Genomic DNA, 20118 nt, shown 5'->3' with positions numbered 1-20118 from the left:
CATGGGTATGTGTCAATGCAAATCTGCAAAATTTATTTGAGTATTGTATGAAAAAAATTGTGACAAATAACATTAAATTAAAAGAAAAGTATAACATTATTATATATTAAATGGCATTTTAGCTATATTATGGTTAGGCAATTTTTATTAATATTTTGATTTATTATTATTAGTACTATATTTTATTATGTTACAGCTGTTAGCAGTGGAGTCTCATTTGTGTTATCTTCGATATTGACAGTACTACTATTTTCTGGAATGCAAATGTACAAAGTCTGGCTTGGTTCATCACAGTTGGGGACTGTATTGGGAGGATGGGTTGGATCATTATTGTTCATGTGTACATTAACTGCTGTGGGAAACCTTGAAAGTACTTTATTTGGAAAGTCTTTTCAACAGAAATTACTTCCAGAAGGTATGCATAAAAGTAGTGTTTGCATTATTTGCTGAACATGAAATGAATTATTTAATAGTACATATATAAAATCAAGTTAAGCACCATATATTATATATATATATATATATATATATATATATATATATCAATTTTTTAAGCACAGATGTATAAGAATATATTATCATTTTATTGCAGTGGTTTTTTCACTGACTTTGAGCCTAATTGCTTCTGCTCTGATTCATCGTGTATCTACCACAACATGTTTAATATTCTCTATGATTGCACTCTATTATATGAATCGTATTTCTCAAGAAACATATGGTGTATCTATACAAAATCCAGTAATACATTCAAAGAAACGCAAGTAAATATATATATATATATATATATATATATATATATATATATATATACACTAGATCATATTTTAGTTTATATAAAAACTTCCAATTTATAACATAAATTATGTAATGTCAATGATATATATATAGTTACTTGATATTTGTCAAGAATAAATGATGGGGTTTTTCTGTAATTTTTACTAAAAATAAATTTTAATATGTTATTAACTTTGTGCGTAAGAATTTATTAGTTTGTAATACATAAAAAAATGTTGATCAATGAAATAACCAACTTAATAGGAATAATGTATGATTGTATATCATATTTACATTGTAAAACTTAATATGAAAATGTATTTCTATTGCAGATTTTGCTTTTCGGTCTTTCTATGCTTTTCAGCTTCTTCCTTATCACTGAAATACTCAAATGATTCATCTGAATCTTCCATCTGAGTTGTAGTATTTGAATGATTATCTATTACTTGTTTTGTTTGTCCATTGTTGGTATTATGTTCAGGCATTACTTGTTTATAAATTGCCATTGCCTATAATATGATACAAACATTTTAATTATATTACATTTTAATTATATTATTATTAAAACTAACAAATGTTAATAGCAAAATAATGAACAACTCATTAAATAACAAACCTGTGCTACAAATGTCGAAACATCTCCTACATTGCTCGGCAATATCAGTGTATTATTAACTTTCGCTAATTTGTTGAATGCATTGACATACTGCTCTGCTATGCTAAGCGCTGCTGCATTTTTTGCATCTGTTGCACCAAGAGCATTTGCAACTACTTGTAATCCCTTTGCTCGTGCCTCTGCTACTGCTACTACTGCTGCAGCTTGTCCTGTAGCTTTATTTATTTGTTCTTGCCTTGCAGCTTCTATAATAATAAAATTTCTATTGTTTTAAACATTCTTTGGCAATATATTCACACAGAAATATAAATATATTCTTTTTAGATTATAAATTATAAAAAAAACAATGTAAGATCTTCAACACGCTCATATTAATTAAGAATTATATTGAATGTAAATAATATAGTACCTGAAGCTAAAATTCGTGCAAGTCGTTTGCCTTCTGCTACATTTACTTCAGCCTCTCTAATACCTTCAGATTCTAATATAGCAGCACGCTTCTTCCGTTCGGCTTCTACCTGCATCTGCATTGCTTCTTGTACTCGTGGTGGTAATCTTATATCACCTGACATATAAATACAAATTTACATTAAAAATTTTAAAAACCTTCTATAAATAGAAATTTTTCTGATAATATGTGAAATATTTTTATATTATACAATTATAAAAAATGTTTTAACTTACGTATCTCATATCGTAAGCATGTGATTCCCCATGCACCACTGGCTTTATTAATACTTTCAACAATAGAAACATTTAATTCTTCTCTTTCCCTAAATACTTTATCTAAAGATATCTTTCCTAATTCAGATCTCATGGTAGTTTGAGCTACTTGAATTACAGCAAATTCAGCATCCTCAACACCATAAGATGCTAGATAAGGATCAGTTACTCTTAAATATAATACAGCATCAATACTCAGAGTCACATTATCTAAAAAAAAAATAGAAAAAATGCAATTATAAAAGTCATAATACAGATATTACACATAGATGTTACAAGAGTTTACATATTTGATAATTATTCTCACCTGATGTAACTGCACTTTGTTGCGGTACATCTATTGCTAATTCCTTCAATATTTGTACATATTTCACTTTATCAATAACAGGAAATAAAATATTTAAACCTGGTTCTAAAATTTTATGAAATTTCCCCATTCTTTCTACAATCCATGCCTAAATAAAATGTTCTGTTTTAAATTAAAGGCTATTTCAATCAAACTCCAATCAACTTGATCAGTAATTAATTTCACTGGTAGAAATTTCTATATACATTAAAATGTCTAACTATATAACACATTGTTTCCAACTTAATCTTTGTATTCATATATGATAAATAAAAAATTAATAATAAATTAATAATAATAAAATTAATAATTTATATTATCAAAATAATATTAATAAAAATGCAAATATTATTTAATAGATTATTTTTGCCGATTAAATTAGTCAAAATATAGTCAAAGTAGTTTTAAGCATTATTTGTTAATTTCACATATAATATTATAAATATTTACAAGTTAGATAAATTGATTAAAAGTGATTAATCTTAATAGTTGAAAATTACACTAAATTAAATATGAATAATTTGTCATAATTGATATATGTTACGCAAACATATTATGTTAAACAATTACATACCTGTTGTTGAGGAACAAACATTACAATAGTATTTATTGGAGTTAGTGGCTTATATCGAGAATTTTGAGTTGCTGAACTAAACTTTTTATTTCTTACACTTACAAACGCATGATCCTATAAAATGCAAATTTTCATAAATTTTCGAGAATTTCCAATTTTGCGTATATGAAAACTGTTGTCAGCTATGACAAACGTTTTACCTTAATAAATCCAAAATTTCTTGCAAATACCATCGCACTACCAGTCGCTGCGCGCTTATACATATTTGTTTAATTGTATTAAACTGTATTGTATATTATTATAAAATATGCGAATATTTATAGGTTATGACTACTATAGGTTACAATAAGAGTATGTCTTGGAAAATAACCCGCCATTGTATCATATTAGAAAATCTGACAGAAAACATGACAGAAAAAAAAACTCTAAATATTTCGTGTGCCTATAATAATAAGCAATAATATTTAATTGATCAATTAGAACAAAGAAAATTAAATTTTTTTGTCTTGATTAGTCAGTCAAACAGTACTTCAAGGAATAAATTTTAGAACGTAATCCATAGAACTTTATCTTTACGCGTATGCCACACGTTATTGTTTCGAAGAGAGCGCGGCGAATCATATCTAGATATTCGTCGTGCATCGTACTTTTGTTATTTTCACCGAGGGGAATTCTTTAGTCGGTAACTAATAATTGATATGTCCGATAAAACTTATTGTCATGCAACGAATAGAGAAAGTTAATAAAAGTTGGTAAAATATCGAATCATATTTTTAATAGATTTTAATAGATTTTTTAATAATAAATAATAACAGAGAGAGAGAGAGAGAGAGAGATGTGTTAGTAAAACAATAATTTTTAAGTAATTTTAGGAATAAATATATAGCAAATTATATAAAGCACGTAGAACTGATTGAAAGTTTCCTCGGAATTTTTATCATCTTTAATAGGAAAATATTTTATATGAAAAGGTATATATAAATAGATTACTTACATCGCATTTGTAATACATATATTTATTTACTATTCTTCCTAAATTTTTGTTTTATGAAAAATTAAAAATATGTGATTTGGCGCTCTTTCTCTCTCTCTCTCTCTCACTCTTTCTGCTTCTGCTCAAAAGTGTTATTTATAAATTTACATATAAAACAATGTGGTACGTAATTCTTATAAAATTATCAAAAATAAAATTTTTATATTTATAATTGTAATCGTGATATTTAATTATGATTCATACATTATAATATTTTTTATAATATTCATGATTTCTTTTCTATTTGTTGATATTCAAATTTTCTTTAGCGTTAGTAAAGTCATTGAAAAGCTACCTTAAAGAAACTGTCTGATTAGCTGAGGAGGAAAAGTAGCAGAGTTATATCGATCCGGGTATACGCGTTACGAGTTACGACATGTTGGCGCCGCATTTTTTATCGATATCGTATTGCTAGTCGCTGAAGATCACCAGTTTCGATATTACGGTATTGTTGGGACCATTTCCGCTATGCAACGATAACGATAGATGTCATCAGGAAGGTAAAAAATTATAGATATAGGTGCGCGATATATGTGTATACGTGTCGAGTGTTTCTACATTTAATATGCATCTCCATCACGCCGATGCGCGCCATCTTTGAAGCCGTCCGTGAAGCGGCCACTGTTGTCACCGGATGCCCTATTTAGCCTGATTTAGCCGCCTCTGTCCTTCAATCCGAGGCGCATTTTCAATAAGAACCCTGTGATTATACGAGATGTGGTCTTGCGTGTGTGAAAAACGTGTGATTTTTCTGTGGGAAAAGTGAGACCGTCGTTGAACACGAACGCCGGCGCGGTAACGGATCGTTCTCGCAGGTGAGTGAGGCCAATATTTACGCCGAAACGTCGCGCAAAATTACACATTGTCTGTCTAGCGCATGTAAAACTACCGCGTCGCGGTATTTATATATTATATATATTGCGTATATTTCACAAATATATATGTATGTGTATACATATATATATATATACATACACACACACGAGTTGAGATCATGAAGTTGTCATGTCGCGCGAAACGGATATGTATACGACCTTAAAGAAAGTCCCGGGCTTATGTAAGACGACTAAGCGTGCTTTGTCGTGTCGCATTTCCTGTTACGATACGCAACCCACCATATTGCAAGAGTAACGGTTTTATATCTCTGCTTGGTTTCTCTCTAATAATATTGCTCTTTAAAGACATGATATCAGGTTCGTTTGAAAAATATTTATTTTCCTCTTTTAAGTCAATTTAATCTAAACGAGAGAGAGAGAGAGAGAGAAAGAGAGGGCGATCAAAAAATTGAAGATAATAATAACGAATAAAAGATATCTCTTAATCATCTGCACTACCTGTTGTCGCAGGCTATTATTATCGAGAATGTAATTTTGCTTGTTTTTTGTCGGATCTTAAATATATAAGAATGTATATAGGACGAGAAAGAGAGAGAGAGGAGATATAACGATAGATGTCGGTGAATATGACGAATGAATATTTTAATAGTGATTTTGAATTTGATTTTTGTTAAAAGTCAGGCACCGGACAAAAACTACGCTTGTGCTCCAACATGAACGACGTTCTCCATTGCAGCTGTATAGTCGTTGTGGGTGCGCAAACGAAGAGAAAGTCCCAGAGGCGCGCACACTTGCATTCTTGATGCATTCCGGGTTGTTACGAACCGAGATTTTAAATCACAGCGTCGAATAAATAGCAATCTTTAATAGTAATGATAAAGCTGAGAAAAAGATATATAATGGACATGAAGAGGTACATACAGAAAATATATATATTTATATGCGTTATATATTTTTATAATAATATATTAGATTAGGGATATTAGAGGAGGCGAGACATGTAATCTATCTTTTGTCCTTTTTACAATAGACGATTATGTATCCAATTTGTAAAAAATAATGGAAGAAAATGCGATCCGATGTTTATATTTGACCCTTGATGAGCAAGGATGGTAAATATAATTTTTCGTTTTACGTGAATAGGTAGGCGAGAATGGATCCTACGCCATTTTCTCCGTTTCTCTTATCACAGCGACGAATATAAAAGTCATTCTCTCGTTTCTATAGCGAAATATAAATCTTGAATTGACGAAATTATATCACTATCAATTTTTTATACTTCTATTTATTTTATGAATTTTAAAATCGGTATACTTAATTTTCGATAAGTTTAGATTTCGTTGTCGCAAGTAATGTCAAAACGTTAACTCTTATTAACTTATGACGATACAGAAACATGAAATCAAACGTGAAATGCATTCTTCCGTGGAATTTATTAGCGGCAAAAATTAAATTTATGAAAATTCAGCCGATTTTTTTATTCCTGAACGCGTTTTTCTTCACCGTTCGTTCAATGTAACCGTCGTTTTTCGATTAATACAGTGGTACATTCGAGTATCTAACGGATCTAGTGTGGAGTGTGGATGGAGTTTATGTGTGTATGCACTACGTGGCATGGCTAGGAAGCGCGCGACAAAGCTAATCGATGTTAACTGGAAGAGAATTGACCATTTTTTTCTTGTTTGCGGAACGAAAACAGCCGCAGGATAAACTCGAACGAGAATTTTAAGCGCGCGAGTTGGGAGTACCGTGAAAAGAAAAAAAAAAAAATATTTAATACGAATGCTTCGGTGACGCGCGACGAAAGCAACGCTGCGAAAATATAATCCGGTCTTTCTCCCCTCGCCTCTCGCCTCCGCTCTCTCGCCTCTCTCCGTCGTGCGGCGAGTAGGTTAGGTTGCTCACGTGAGACAGGTTAGGTGCCGCGGCCAAGTGCTACAATAAAAGGCGAATCGTTGGTTGTCCAGTAAAAATACCTCTAGAAGAAATATTAGGTTTATTTTATTTAGTGTCCACGTATCTTAAATGGATACATATATATATAGCCACATACGATATAATTCTATAATGATCGATAAATATTTCGAAAAAAATTAGCAATTTTTTCATTCGTTAAAATACTCTCTATATGTATATTCAAATATTAAATTAAAATGCTTTAAAAGGAAGGATTAGAAAAAGGTTTAAAAATATTTTGCTCGAAAGAATTGTTTATTTTTATATCTGTTTATCTTTCCCTTTTAAAACATAAATGAAAAGCTATCGAAATATTTGTTAAAACGTTTATGACATTTGCACAAACTCTGTATGTATTATAAAATGTTTATCAAAAAAAAATTGTTAAGTTTTATTTTTTATTACTTTTTTCCAATGAAGCAATATGTTTGTATGTTAAAATGTTTTAATAATTGCAGATCTTGAATAAAAAAGAATTTATTTTATTATTTATACTTTAAAATATTTGCAATTATTTTAATAAATCAATTGATTTATTTTATGAATACAAACCTCGAAAATTATTTTATTTATTCTTACTATATCCTTATTTATTTCGAATATTGTAAATCAATAATGAAAAAAATTTTTTATATCGTCTTATAGTGTGCATCGAAATATATTTTATAATAATAATAATATATTACACATTTTAATTATTACTTATATTTCTAATTAATTTTAATTATTGTTGTTTATCATAAATCTACTTGTACAATTCTTTGCAGTTACACTCAAGAAATTCTTATTTGTTTAAATAAATAAACTTGTTTATAAGTGAAGATATTTACAAAACATAAAGATTATCATCATATTATATTTTTTAAATATTTTTGTATGTGTACAATCATACATATGGTAGGAATAGACGGAGCAAAATTCAAATACGGAAGAATCGAGCAGAGAAACGACGGTAATGTTCCGTGGCTTTCACTAAAATTACGCTTTCGCGAATTATAAAAGTTGTGCACATATTCTTCTTCCATGCGAAAGAAAAATATAGCACACAATTATCTATCCTTACTCCATCGATGTCCTCTTTACTGTAGGCGAGAAAATTATCAAAAGCTATCTGAGGCGAGAGCACTTGACCTAAGTTGTAAGGGCTGTCATCAGTAGAAGTTGCTAATGAAACACCCCTTGCCATTTAGAGCAGATAAGCTTATGGCAATGAGCAGATTGAGATTCAGGGTTGCTATTGAGCTTTTAACAGGTCACGCGATTCTGAGGATGTTCAACCTTGGAATCACGGGGCAAAAAGAATGCTATGGGGGATGATAGAGAGGATAACATCTCGTGCTTTTGCGCTATAATATACCGAAAAATATATAGGCACAATACTATATATATATATATATATATATATATATATATATATATATATATATATATATATTTCCAGAATTTAGAAATTTAAATATGAGAATAAATAACTTATTGAGAGCATAATTATTTCTTGTGAATATACATATATGTTATATATAATATATATTAATAATTTTAATAATTTTTTTTATTTATTTTTTATATATTGCTGCGTCAATGAAATTTTACAATTCAAACGATGCGGATTAATTTTAATGTACACATATCTTCTGCGATTTTTAGTTTACCGATGGCTCTATTAATATTGAAATCTGTTATTTATACACGATAGTATATAGCTTGCCTTAGATTGATTTTTTTATTAATTTTTTATGTAACAAGTTGATAATTGTTTTTATTATAATATGCTATTCTTATATTCAACAGAAATCAGATGATATTTTTGATGTCTATAAGTGTGAGACATAAATAAGAATATCTTACGATAGGTTTACGTTTAATAAATTTTTTGTTATTAATAAATAAAATCGAAAAGACACGGAACTAGAATTACATTGCTACAAAAATCAAAACAAATATTACGATATGAACGTAATAACTTTGAGCGAATTTGTTGTTTATATTTTATTTATTGCTTTGTCTGTTTACTTGCCGATATATTACATGCTCCTTTTTAGTGATCATGGAGTGTTTTCCATTGAAGCGATCAATAATTGATTTTGATATGAATTCTTTTGATAAAAACATTTAAAGAAGGAAAGGAATGTATATTTACTTCACATTAAATTTCAATTAAAAAGATTTTATTTATTATTTTAAAAAATTTTGATTTTTAAAAACATATTTTGAAATTTATTGAAAAAGAAAAAAATTAAATTTTTCGGCTTCGTGTGATGTGTATTGAGAAGGAGGGGTAGTTTTTTCTTCTTCAATATCGAGAAGGGTTTTTTTTGATTAATATTTCGTCTACTATGAGTAAAGTATACGGATTTATTCCGTGTGTATTTTGTCGGAATATCATATGTATACGATGATTTCAACGGGTTACGAAGACGAGTTTTCGTGAATGTGTCGGAAACATAATTTTCTACATAAGCAGGTTCAGCACGCGCGCGCCTTCCTTTTACACCGTGACAATATACACACATACATATGTATGTATATAGGAGTTTCGTAATAAATATATATGCCTGGGATAAAATAGTTGGGAAGGAGAGCCGACCTTGCCCCGCAACCGGCTGCCGGCTTGTTGCCAAGCTAACGCTGTATGTATAGCGGGGCGCGTACGATGGACACAATCGGTGCTGTATATGTGCGTGCATTGTGTGGGTGTGTGATGCGCGCGCGCGCGCGCGCAGTATCGAGGGATATGATACGTCGTGCGTCGCACGCATCTAGGGATGTGCTTTCGATATTTGTTCTTCTATATCGCTCTTTTTGATACTTCGATTTTTTTCGTATTAGTTAGATATTATTAACAGTTCGGAAGATAGTAATGAGAGTTGAGTAATTGGGAAAATACTTGAAATCTTAAATAAAGATGACACTCTCTGTTTTTGTGATATATATATATATATATATATATATATATATATATATATATATATAAATTACGTACATTATTTTTTGGCCTATTAATTATGGCAGAAATTTTATTCTTTCTTAAATTTTTACTTTTTTCCATGTACCATCAGAAACGACATCAATACTCCAAAGTGTATTTTATTAAATTGAAGCATTCTTGGATATTAAGTGCATGAGAAAGATATTCAAGAATTTTTACATTTTAATTTTTCAATACATGCACATTGATATCACTGCGCTTTTGAAAATACTAACGACAATTAAAACTATTTTTTTAATGCCACTGATAGCGCGATATTTTCATATTTGAAGGTACCAAATAACCTTTGACACCAGTGGATCGATACTTATCTAAATGATTAATATTTAAATTACTGTATATTTACAAACACTGGTATTGTTGCTAATAGAAAATGTCACTGTATTATCAATCACGCTTCCTAATGTATTTTAATGTACGAATATACATACATACATACATACATATAAATACATACATACATATATATATGCATACCACAACGTTCCGGTGTGTCATTTCAGAGCGCTCGAAAATAAAAATAAATCTGTTACGTAACGCGAGCGTATTCTCGTATAGAGGCACTCGTTAAACTCGTCGTTTATCATGTACTATCACTGGTAAAAGAATGTATTAAGAACAATTGTTAAGAATAATTCTTTAGCGATAATATTAGCACAAAATGTACATTCAGCTGATTGCAATGAGGCATAAAATTTGATTTTTTTTACATCTCTATCTTTTAGTTACTTTAACACATTTATGTCGGTGTACAATATTAATATTCAGTACATCGATTACTTTCTATTTAATGCATTATCTTTTTTTAAATAAAATTTTTTTTAAAAATATATTAAATAGAAAATAGCTGATATACTTTTTTAAATATCAAATAGAAGATATTAATAGATAGTTTACAAACAATAAGTATTATGCCATATAGAAAAAGAGAGAGAGATAAAGAGAGAGAATCGCATATATTTTTCCTTTTTTCTTTTAATGTACAGGCTATTTTAATGTTACTGTATTTTTTTTAACTAAAGTTTTTAAACTAAAAGTAATGAAATTGTTATTACTTGTTACAAAATCTTTATACACTTTTTGCATTTGGCATGTTGTAATATTTGTTTTAAATTTCTGTTAAATAATATATTAGTAGTATTCTTGATAACATGTTATTCTGTTAATTTTCAGCGACAATAGCTATATTCTATTGCCGTGAATCTGTACCTGAAATAATATATGTATTATTTATCGTATTTGTGGAATATATGTATTATTTATCGTATTGTGGCGAGAAAATATCGGGGCGTCAGTTTTTACCTTTCGTTGAGGAACACACGGTTGGTGCTCTCGTCGACACCAAGCGTCTCTTATTGATCGTCCACGGTGCTCACGAAAGTTGACTCGAAAACTTTGTTTCGCAAACGAAATCCGTTTCCGATGTGACGACAACAAACGACTGTGAAATTTTTCTATTCGCGATTATTGTTATTAAGTAGCTTATGTAGATTAGATTAGAGACAGAATTATTTAGATTAGATTAAGATCATGTATTAGAGCTTTTAAATCTAACTCAATCTTTTAATTAACATTAGTCTTATAATTGGCTGTTATATTTCTGTGATTCAAGCATCACGATTTTTTGTCACTATTTCTGTCTTTGATTCTGTTGATTGTTGTTAATATAATAATATACAGGATTTGTTGCGAATAATTTGATTACTCTCAATTAATGTTGATTTGTGCAAGATCATCAATATCACCATGTATTGGATTGTTTTGACAATAATGCATAGTCTGTGGTCGTCGCATTGTTAAATTCTGGTATAACAGATAATTATATTGTAATTTATACATAACATATTCGATAAACACATACACACACATTCAAACATATTTTTCCCTGCTTAATTAAAATGTATTAGTCACCTTCTTTTACATAAGAAAAAATGAATACATTAATGCGTTACTTTGTCATTTTATTTTAAAACAAGAATAGAAAGCGTAACTGAACGTAAAACTTTTTACAATTGCAATGCATCCGGGCGGAAAAAATGTTGGAAATCTATCGCACTTGATGCCTGAAAATGCAAATAAAAATTTCTATATTCGTATTCACGCTCTACATTTAACACGAAAAGTTATTATTTGATTCTGAACTCGAGATAAAGTTGCACACGCAATCTTTACTGCGAAATAAATAACGTTTAGCATTTAAATGATTGCATTTATTATTAGCGCTAAATATAGAGTATGGATAGAGACTACTTTTTGAAATAGTTTTATCGTTCTATTAAAGGATAGATAGATATGGAAAAAGAAAGACAGAGAGAGAACGTGAACATTTTATGAATTTGTTCAAATAATTTGATTGCTGATTGATGTTTTAAGGCTTAAGCTATTAATTACGTGCTTTCTGTGCAATATCCTAAATTGGATTATAAAAGCATTGATGTATTTTTATTTCGTTAGTCGGCAATTTTATTCGACAAATGTGATGTGATATCTCGTTTGCGATCAGGTGCCACCATTTGCTTGGGATGATTCGATACAGACATCACATTGTTCACTGATCCGATAAAATTGTTGTATCTGCCGCGAACGCACTCACCGATGACCTTCCACACACTAATATAATCGAATCAGTATGGTCACAATTAGCGTGATTGTGCGAATTAACTGCAATATGTGAATTGTGTTTTATTGCGCGAAAATTTATCGCGAATCGCGCGCGCTTCCCATGCAAATCACGCGTATCGATTTTAACTCTGAACAGATAATCCTCTGAAATGTATAATAATGTAGATTATGTCATATATACTAATTAAAATCGCGCTGTTCGAATTCAAGGCTCAAGATTTGAAAATATTTTCACAAATGATTCAAATATAAATATTTTGTATTTTATGAAAGAATATTTTATAAAAAAATATATAGACCAGAGAGAGAGAGAGAGACCAAAGAGCGCTATTAATTAAAAAGACAAATCTCGAATCTAAAGAGATATCACCGAGATGTATTTTCCTAAAAATTAATGACACACGATTTCACAATGGCGCAGATATTCTAAAAATATATTATGAAAGAAGTTTTATACAACAAAGGTTAATGAGTTCTTCCAGGCCGATAATATTTCTTTGTGTCCCGATAAAAAATACTTTGCTAACCTACTATACTGTTTACCCTACTAGAAGCATTTTTTTTTCCACGAGGAAGGACAGTATCAATTTTCCTCGATCGCGTCTTTTTATCGACACGTCCTTCGTTATACGGAGGGTACAAACTTTTATTACACAGCGACCTTATTCGGCAAAATGATATTATTTTAATCGTTCTTTAATAGCGAGAAAATTTCTCTCGCGATCGAGCGAATTTCTTCGCGAACTCGAGACCTTTCACAGAAACCGCCATTCATGCAATATTGTGCAAAAATGTTTGTTGACTGATATTGTATTTGCTGAAAATGCATCACGCAAAGACGTAGAAGCTATTTTGCATTACTTAGCATTAATTCGACCATCCGTTATATTTATATCACGCATTCTCGAATCGGTGAAATATGTCGGGGAATTATTCGCGAATTGTAAAATATTGTTTAAGTGCAATGGAGTAATAAAAATTTTTTGATCGTTTATGCTTATCGCAATAATATGGGACATCCATACGAAATTGTCTCGTTAATTTATTTGAATCAGAAGAGCATTAGTGACGGTTGTAAAGGCTATTATTTCATTATTATCACTATCTTTAGGATGTATTCAAAATAGCGGCGAGACTCGTAGTAGAAGGGCAGACGTGCGCCCGAGAGAACAGCGCGCGTACTCGTCATCACATGTATTTGCATATACATGCACACTATGTGCACTCGCGCATACGTCGATGGTTCTCAATTGCAGTTTCGTGATATTTTAGCGAGTACGACGCAATACTGCAACGATCGTGATACACGAATTGTGTATTTTGAATGATTTTTCAGTTTCAAAAATCTCAATATAATATTACGTAAATTTTTCATCTTATGGTAATTCGTGATTTGTATGATAATCCCCTTTTTAGTAAAGAAAGAAAAAAAATCAAGTTTGTTTAAACTTACGTTAGCTAACTCAATCTTAATCTAGCGCCTTAATAAATTCTTTGCGAAAAAATTTCCATTTTCTTTGTAAAGTGTGAGAGACTTATTTTGCTTGAAGTAAAAGTATCAAATTTTTATGAAAAATGTAATTATCAAATTTCTTTCAATATCAATGAAATTTAAATTAGCGCGTAAAAAAATTACTTATCAAACATTCTTCTAAGTATCTCTTCTAAGTAGTATATGAAATTCAAGTTGAAATATCGGATGTCACCCTCGGAGCGAAAATTGATACATCTAATTACGATGTTATTTCACCGAGTATTATTAGATTAATTTAGTTCGAAGAAAGAAATATATCGCAGATAATGACTATGAGATATCGAGATAATGATTATGAAAATTAGAAAATTGTACACATGATAAGATTACTATTTCCCGAAGGTGGCAAAAAAAAAAAAAGTCTGATCTAACAGAGATCTATAAGGACAGATTGAGAATCACTGACTTGCGAGCACACACAATGACCACCGGCGCGCGCGTATACGCAGCACACACGCGCACTGGCATCGAGTGGATCAATAATTTTTGATACTCGCGTACGGGACATTCGCGGAAATACGCGCTCACGGCGCATGCAACGTAGTACGTCGCGGTGACAGTGACAGAGGGAGAAACGCGCGTTTCGCCTTGCGAAGTTGCACACGCGAGATGAGATGATGCCCTTATACTAGTCCGCGCGCGCGCGCGAGCGCGGTAAAGTCGCGTCGAATAGCGGCGTTTCGCGTTCCGATGCGCTAGAACATGCTCAAGAGTCGTAAACGAACGATCCGCCATTTTAAATCGATATAAGCCAGTCTCACAGTCAAGTGCAGCTAATAGAGAAAGGAGAATATGTTGCCCGGTTTATTATTCATGATTTTTCGTACGCTAGTCTTGTACGTGCAAAGATACGGCTTATACATGAGCCTTTCTGGTTTCGATAAAAATACATGACAGCATGTGTCATTTATGCGAGATTTAAATGATTAGATTAGATAGCAGAGACTGGCAATGTGTGTATAATGGTACAATGTAATGTTGACAATGTACTCTTCACATTTTTTAGTATCATTTACATGCTTCAAGATTCGAATGTAGTTTATTTAAATTTCCCATGTTATTTTTGACTGTTTGAACGTACAAATACCGCTAAAAAATAAAAATGCTATACAAATAACTATTATCTTTTTTATCTCATTTTGACGGTTTATGATATTTCTATGCCGAGTATTAGATGCCTGTTGTAAATACAAATGCTTGTGGTTAATAAAGCCTTAAAGATTAGCGGAAAATTTTACGCTATTATCATGTATAATCCGAAATAATCAAAGATATTTATTATTGTCAAATGTAAAATTTGTCACGGATAATTTAAATACTTATTGTTAGAAAAATATTAGCCGTTCTATAGAGTTCTCACATATTGAAAATAATTTATAATCTCTAGAAAAGATTTGTTAAAATGTCAGGAAAGTGACAAATTTAATTAACATTCTCTCGACAACGCTTTTATGTTAAGGGAACACGTAAATATTTCTTTGCGCGATGGACATTTCCGCTTTCAAGATTATACGATGAACTCGCTTGTTTTATCTTGCATTTCAGTCCTAGTTCGCGTAAGACAGATCCGTCCGGATTAGTTGCTCATTGTAAGAGAGCGCTAACACGTTCCGGAAATTATTCTCGGATGGCTTTCCGTTTAAATCAACAACTCGTGCAAAAATAATACAGTAGCTCGCGCGGATGCGGAATAACAGGTGACAGTAATGCTAAATTTGAATGAAACGCGCTTCCCAACTTCCCTCCCCCTCCCCCTCCCCCTTTGCGCAAGATTCTTGTGACGTTCATCGTCATAACGGATCATCCGTTGCGCGATATACGATGAGAGAATTCTGCTATTGACAGAAGAGAAAGAGGGAGAAAAAGAAACATAAAAGAGAAAGATGGGAAGATGCAAGAGAGGGAGAAGAATGGTAGGAGAGAAAGAAAGGGAGAAGATGCGAGATTAGAGGAGGGGAAGAGAGAGAGAGAGAGAGGACGAGAGAGATTAAGATCGGTATGACGAAAGATAAAGCGCGGAAACTATGTGGACTTTATAATTTCAAAGATAATTCCAATAAAAGCTGTGAGCATGCGAAATAGTAATTTACGTAATTTTGATTAGGGATATCTCAACGTTCTCGATTGAGCGTTTTGTATGATATATTATTCACATTATTTTCTTTGTGGTATCGATTGAATTTGCTTCGTATCGGATATCGAACGGATGTTAGTGTCTTCGATAGTACCATTGCATAATATCGTTGCATTTTGCAAGAATTAAGATTTGGAAATAATTATCCACAAGCGAGTATTCGATACATCAACAGTTAAGATACGCGTCTTCTTTTGCCCGATAATTAATGCAGGTGAATTAGAGAAAACCGGTATTCCGGAACCGACGATAAGGATTTTGCGAAAAGTCGGATTCATCGTGTCGGAGGCTTAGCACGGTCGGTTGATGGACGTAGATGCAAACGCGCCCCGCCCCGCCGCGCCGCGCCGCTGATCGCCACCGATCGCGCGCGCGGCCGCGGGCGCCGCGGCCTTCGTGCTGTGTTGCGGGGGGGGAGGATGGTCGCTCGCGGGAACGGCCGTTCGCCAGCCGAGCGAGCGGACTACGCTTCGCTATTCCGTGCGTTCTAGCGAAATAGCTTCGTGCAGACTGATCCGTTCTTCGTTTACCCGGGAGACGAGTGTGCAAGTCCGACCGATCCGACCGAACCCGCGCGCGCCCCCGGCCCCCGGGTACGACAATAGGTCGCCCGCGCGGCACTCCCCGCGGTGACCCTTTTCTCTCCCTTTTGCCATTCGTCGTCCTCCTGCCTGCGCGGCTACCGTCGCCGTCGTCGCAGCTGCTGTCGTCGCCGCCGCCACCATTGCCTCTCAAGTGTGATCATCTCGTGAAAATTTACGCGGCTACGCCGATGCTGCCGACGTTTGCTCGCGAATGTGTCTCGCGGAGTGGGGGAGGGCAGGGGGGAGTACGCAGGATCCAACATCGGTTGTCTCTTAATCGTCCCGAGTGACCCGATGTGTGACGCTCGGTTCGAGGTACGTTTTTTTTTTTTTGGCGAATATATTCTTGTCTTTATTTCTCTCTCTCTCTCTCTCTCTCTCTCTCTCTCTCTCCGAGTCTTCCGTGCTGGCATTTCTCTTTCTCTCTCCCTCTCCCTTTCTCGATATCTTTATCTTTGTCTGCCGCTCGCGCCGAGCTCGTACCTTGCGAGCTCCATTCCTTCTCCAAGAAGTGCGTCGCGCGCTGCTCGCATGGTGTGACGTTTAGCTGCTCCGTTGTTCGCTTGTGCCAGAACTCGGAGCGCCTCGGAGCTCGGAGCGTGAGGCGGTATTACGAGGACGACTCGAGTACGTAAATAATGTCTTATCAAACGTACGTCGTCGTATAGTGTTCCTTTCCGTCACGCCCGTTGTCGTCGGATCGTATTAAACGGATATATATCTCTTGCAAGCTCCGCGGGAGACAGAATGAGTTGAGCAAGCGATATTTCGGGCGTCGAATAAGCAGAATCGTCCGGTAATTATACGTCGCTTAGGTTAGGTTTAGAATCATCCTGTTGCGATATCCAGCGATAATCTTTGAGTGGTTATGCAGAAACTTGGATTTAACCTTGAGCGAAGATCTTTTATACTCTTCTTTTTCGTTTTGCTTCGTTTAAGGTGCTTCGATCGATAGTAACTGCGAGTCGCAGACGAAGAGACAAGAATGGAGTGAATATGTGTAAATTGTGATGGTTTTAAAATCATATGGAATAAAACGAGATTGATGAGATTTCTTTTATTTCTTTTTTTTTGTTTTTTTTTTTAATCAGTTTTAATTTAACAGTTATTGCTCTGTTTATAATAAATTATTATAATTGTGTATACATATATATATATATATATATATATATATATATATATATATAATTTTTAAAACATTAATCTATTATTCTTTTATAACTGTTAATATATATAAGTACTCTATTTACAAACTCTGACAAGTTTAAGATAAGTTAATTTTTAGCCAATTTTTTTAAGAATATAAATTATTTCAATATCGACAGTTGATAAAAGACACAATAAACTCTATTTCTATCAAGAAAATTTTGAGATTTATTAAGTAAGCACGTTATTAAAAATTGATACTACTTAAGTAGAATATATTTTTCTAGCAAATATTCCGCGATTATCTTGATATATTTTGTATTTTTTCAGATCTCCACTGGCATGGAGCTAGGAGCGCACTGATAGCGTTAGTTTACGAGGTATTAATTTACTACTTGAATTAGTTTTGCAAATAAAGATTATTTTTTATTAGTATTTTATTAGTATTTTATTAGTATTTTATTTAACAGCATTTATTTTTAGTTTTGTTGTTTTAAAATAATTACAGATATCAAACGTATTAATTTAAAAAATTAAATGATAAACTGTAGTTATATTTTACTACATTAGTATAGATTTTATTAATTATTTTTTTTTATTTACTATTATGGAAAGGAAAAATTTACTTTTGATTAACATTGATGTTCCTAATAATATATATATATATATATATATATATATATATATATATATATATATATATTGCTAATTATTTTTTACTTAATGATATTGTGACTGATTATTTAAGTTGTAAAAAAATATTATTGTAAATTATATTTATGTGTTTTGTATGTTTTGGATATAGATCTTGGTTTCTATGCATTGCCTGCCAAAGAAGAACTGAGCCCAATGTTTCCACACAATTCTAGTTCACATGAGATTTCTACAGAAACAAATGCCTTCGTACAAAATTCCATGGTAAGCATATACATGCAAATTGTAGACATTTAGGATAGTCACACTTTTTTATAATTATATCATTCAGAATTATGCTGAAATATGTCAATTCTAAAAACTTGCATAAATTTGAAATGAATTATTCATGTTATCACAATTTTAGATTCTTAATATCAGCATAAATTATTATCTTGATATCAAATCTAATTAAAGATTAATAAAAATCTAATTAATTCTACTAGGAAAAAATCTAATGAAATAAATATTGATAGTTATTATTAATGAGACAATTTCATAATCTTTTAAGTACATGTATCTTAAATAAAATACTATTTGAAGACATTACATATATCACAATCTACGATAAATTGCACAATTTTTGACAAATGTCTAATTATTTATTATTTTATATTTATAAATATTAAAATTATTTTTTTTTCTTTTAGAATATCTGTAACTACTGCATATAAATTATTTTTTTATTCTAGAGAAATGTACATATTACGTCTAATTGTTGTAATTATAAAGATTGAATTTTTTTTATGTTTACATGTAATATTATTTTAATTTCATGTCAATTTTATTATCATTTGTTTGTTTATATCTTACATTTTAGTTTGTACACTAACATTTCCTGAAACGGACTTTAAACTCCTTGTCTTTTTTTTATGTCGTATAGGGGGATGTAGTAGTATTAGGGGAAAGCAGTCTGGATGGGGTGGGGGAAGGGGAAGGATCAGAGCACACTAGGTACTGTGATATCGAATCGATAGCAAACAGCAGCATGATGGCAGCACCTATTAGCCATCCCGAAGCTACCGCCGCCAATGACTTTTCAACCGTCCTGCTGAACCAAGCTGGTGAGTAAATTGATATTTTGATATTTATTAGTGATATATATAATTTTTATAAGGAAATTTGTTTTAAATTGACTATAAAATTTATCATTAAAAGAATATTGCAGCGATATTAAGTTACCTTAAAAATGTATTTACATATTTTTATTTGATTCGCCTATCTTATGTTTAATATATTATATATTAATTATAAATACAAGTAGATTTTGTAAAAAATATGTTTATTTACTAATTTTATATATTTTATTATTTTATTTTATTTTAATATTTATTATTTGAAAATTGGAAGATGTTGAAAGCTGAATAAAATTATAAGCTCAGCTTTGATGAATATTTATAAAAAAATTTATATTAAATTTTATATATATATATATATATATATATATATATATATATATATATATATAAACATATAGATAATCTTAACTTTTTTCATATAAACATAAAAACTATTTAAATTATATAAAACATGTCGAATCGAGACATTATTATTGTTA

The 20118-nt window shown here is 31.6% G+C and overlaps 3 protein-coding genes across 14 annotated transcripts in view; 2 read left to right on the top strand and 1 right to left on the bottom strand.

The window, feature by feature from the left end:
• Window position 1: 1 nt before the first annotated feature.
• LOC126853595 (protein KRTCAP2 homolog) lies at window positions 2-966 on the top strand. The gene is made up of 4 exons (XM_050599441.1): window positions 2-5; window positions 123-132; window positions 174-415; window positions 593-966. The coding sequence occupies exons 1-4, from the start codon at window positions 2-4 to the stop codon at window positions 763-765; spliced, it is 429 nt and encodes a 142-aa protein (XP_050455398.1). The 3' UTR covers window positions 766-966.
• On the bottom strand, window positions 960-3693 carry LOC126853693 (stomatin-like protein 2, mitochondrial). Its single transcript, XM_050599686.1, has 7 exons — window positions 3234-3693; window positions 3034-3147; window positions 2421-2568; window positions 2075-2323; window positions 1800-1955; window positions 1391-1635; window positions 960-1283 (listed from the first exon to the last, which is right to left on the bottom strand). Exons 1-7 carry the CDS (start codon window positions 3294-3296, stop codon window positions 1098-1100), a joined length of 1161 nt encoding a protein of 386 aa, XP_050455643.1. The 5' UTR covers window positions 3297-3693; the 3' UTR covers window positions 960-1097.
• Window positions 3694-4234: 541 nt separating this feature from the next.
• LOC126853622 (trinucleotide repeat-containing gene 6C protein) overlaps window positions 4235-20118 on the top strand; it is a 37227-nt gene continuing 21343 nt past the window's right edge. For 2 of the 12 annotated variants that reach the window (XM_050599481.1, XM_050599487.1), the window contains exons 1-5: window positions 4235-4881; window positions 5580-5815; window positions 18198-18247; window positions 18673-18785; window positions 19444-19624. In XM_050599481.1, coding sequence (XP_050455438.1) covers window positions 18717-18785; window positions 19444-19624 — 250 coding nt within the window. In that variant the 5' untranslated portion in view covers window positions 4235-4881; window positions 5580-5815; window positions 18198-18247; window positions 18673-18716. The other 10 variants (XM_050599475.1, XM_050599486.1, XM_050599476.1 and 7 more) reach the window with 10 other exon arrangements.

The sequence above is a fragment of the Cataglyphis hispanica genome, chromosome 12 (genome assembly GCF_021464435.1).
Source record: "Cataglyphis hispanica isolate Lineage 1 chromosome 12, ULB_Chis1_1.0, whole genome shotgun sequence".
In the NCBI taxonomy this organism is placed as follows: Eukaryota; Metazoa; Arthropoda; class Insecta; order Hymenoptera; family Formicidae; genus Cataglyphis; species Cataglyphis hispanica.
This window is presented reverse-complemented; position numbering and strand designations above follow the sequence as displayed.

Bases quoted from the DNA above. Each gene is read 5' to 3' on its own strand.
- LOC126853595 (XM_050599441.1), top strand. The intron at 416-592 runs GTATGCATAAAA...ATTTTATTGCAG, and splicing joins ACAGAAATTACTTCCAGAAG to TGGTTTTTTCACTGACTTTG.
- LOC126853693 (XM_050599686.1), bottom strand. From the start codon at position 3,296: ATGTATAAGCGCGCAGCGACTGGTAGTGCGATGGTATTTGCAAGAAAT. The intron at 3,148-3,233 runs GTAAAACGTTTG...TGCATTTTATAG, and splicing joins GAAATTTTGGATTTATTAAG to GATCATGCGTTTGTAAGTGT. The intron at 1,636-1,799 runs GTACTATATTAT...TTATTATTATAG, and splicing joins TGCACGAATTTTAGCTTCAG to AAGCTGCAAGGCAAGAACAA.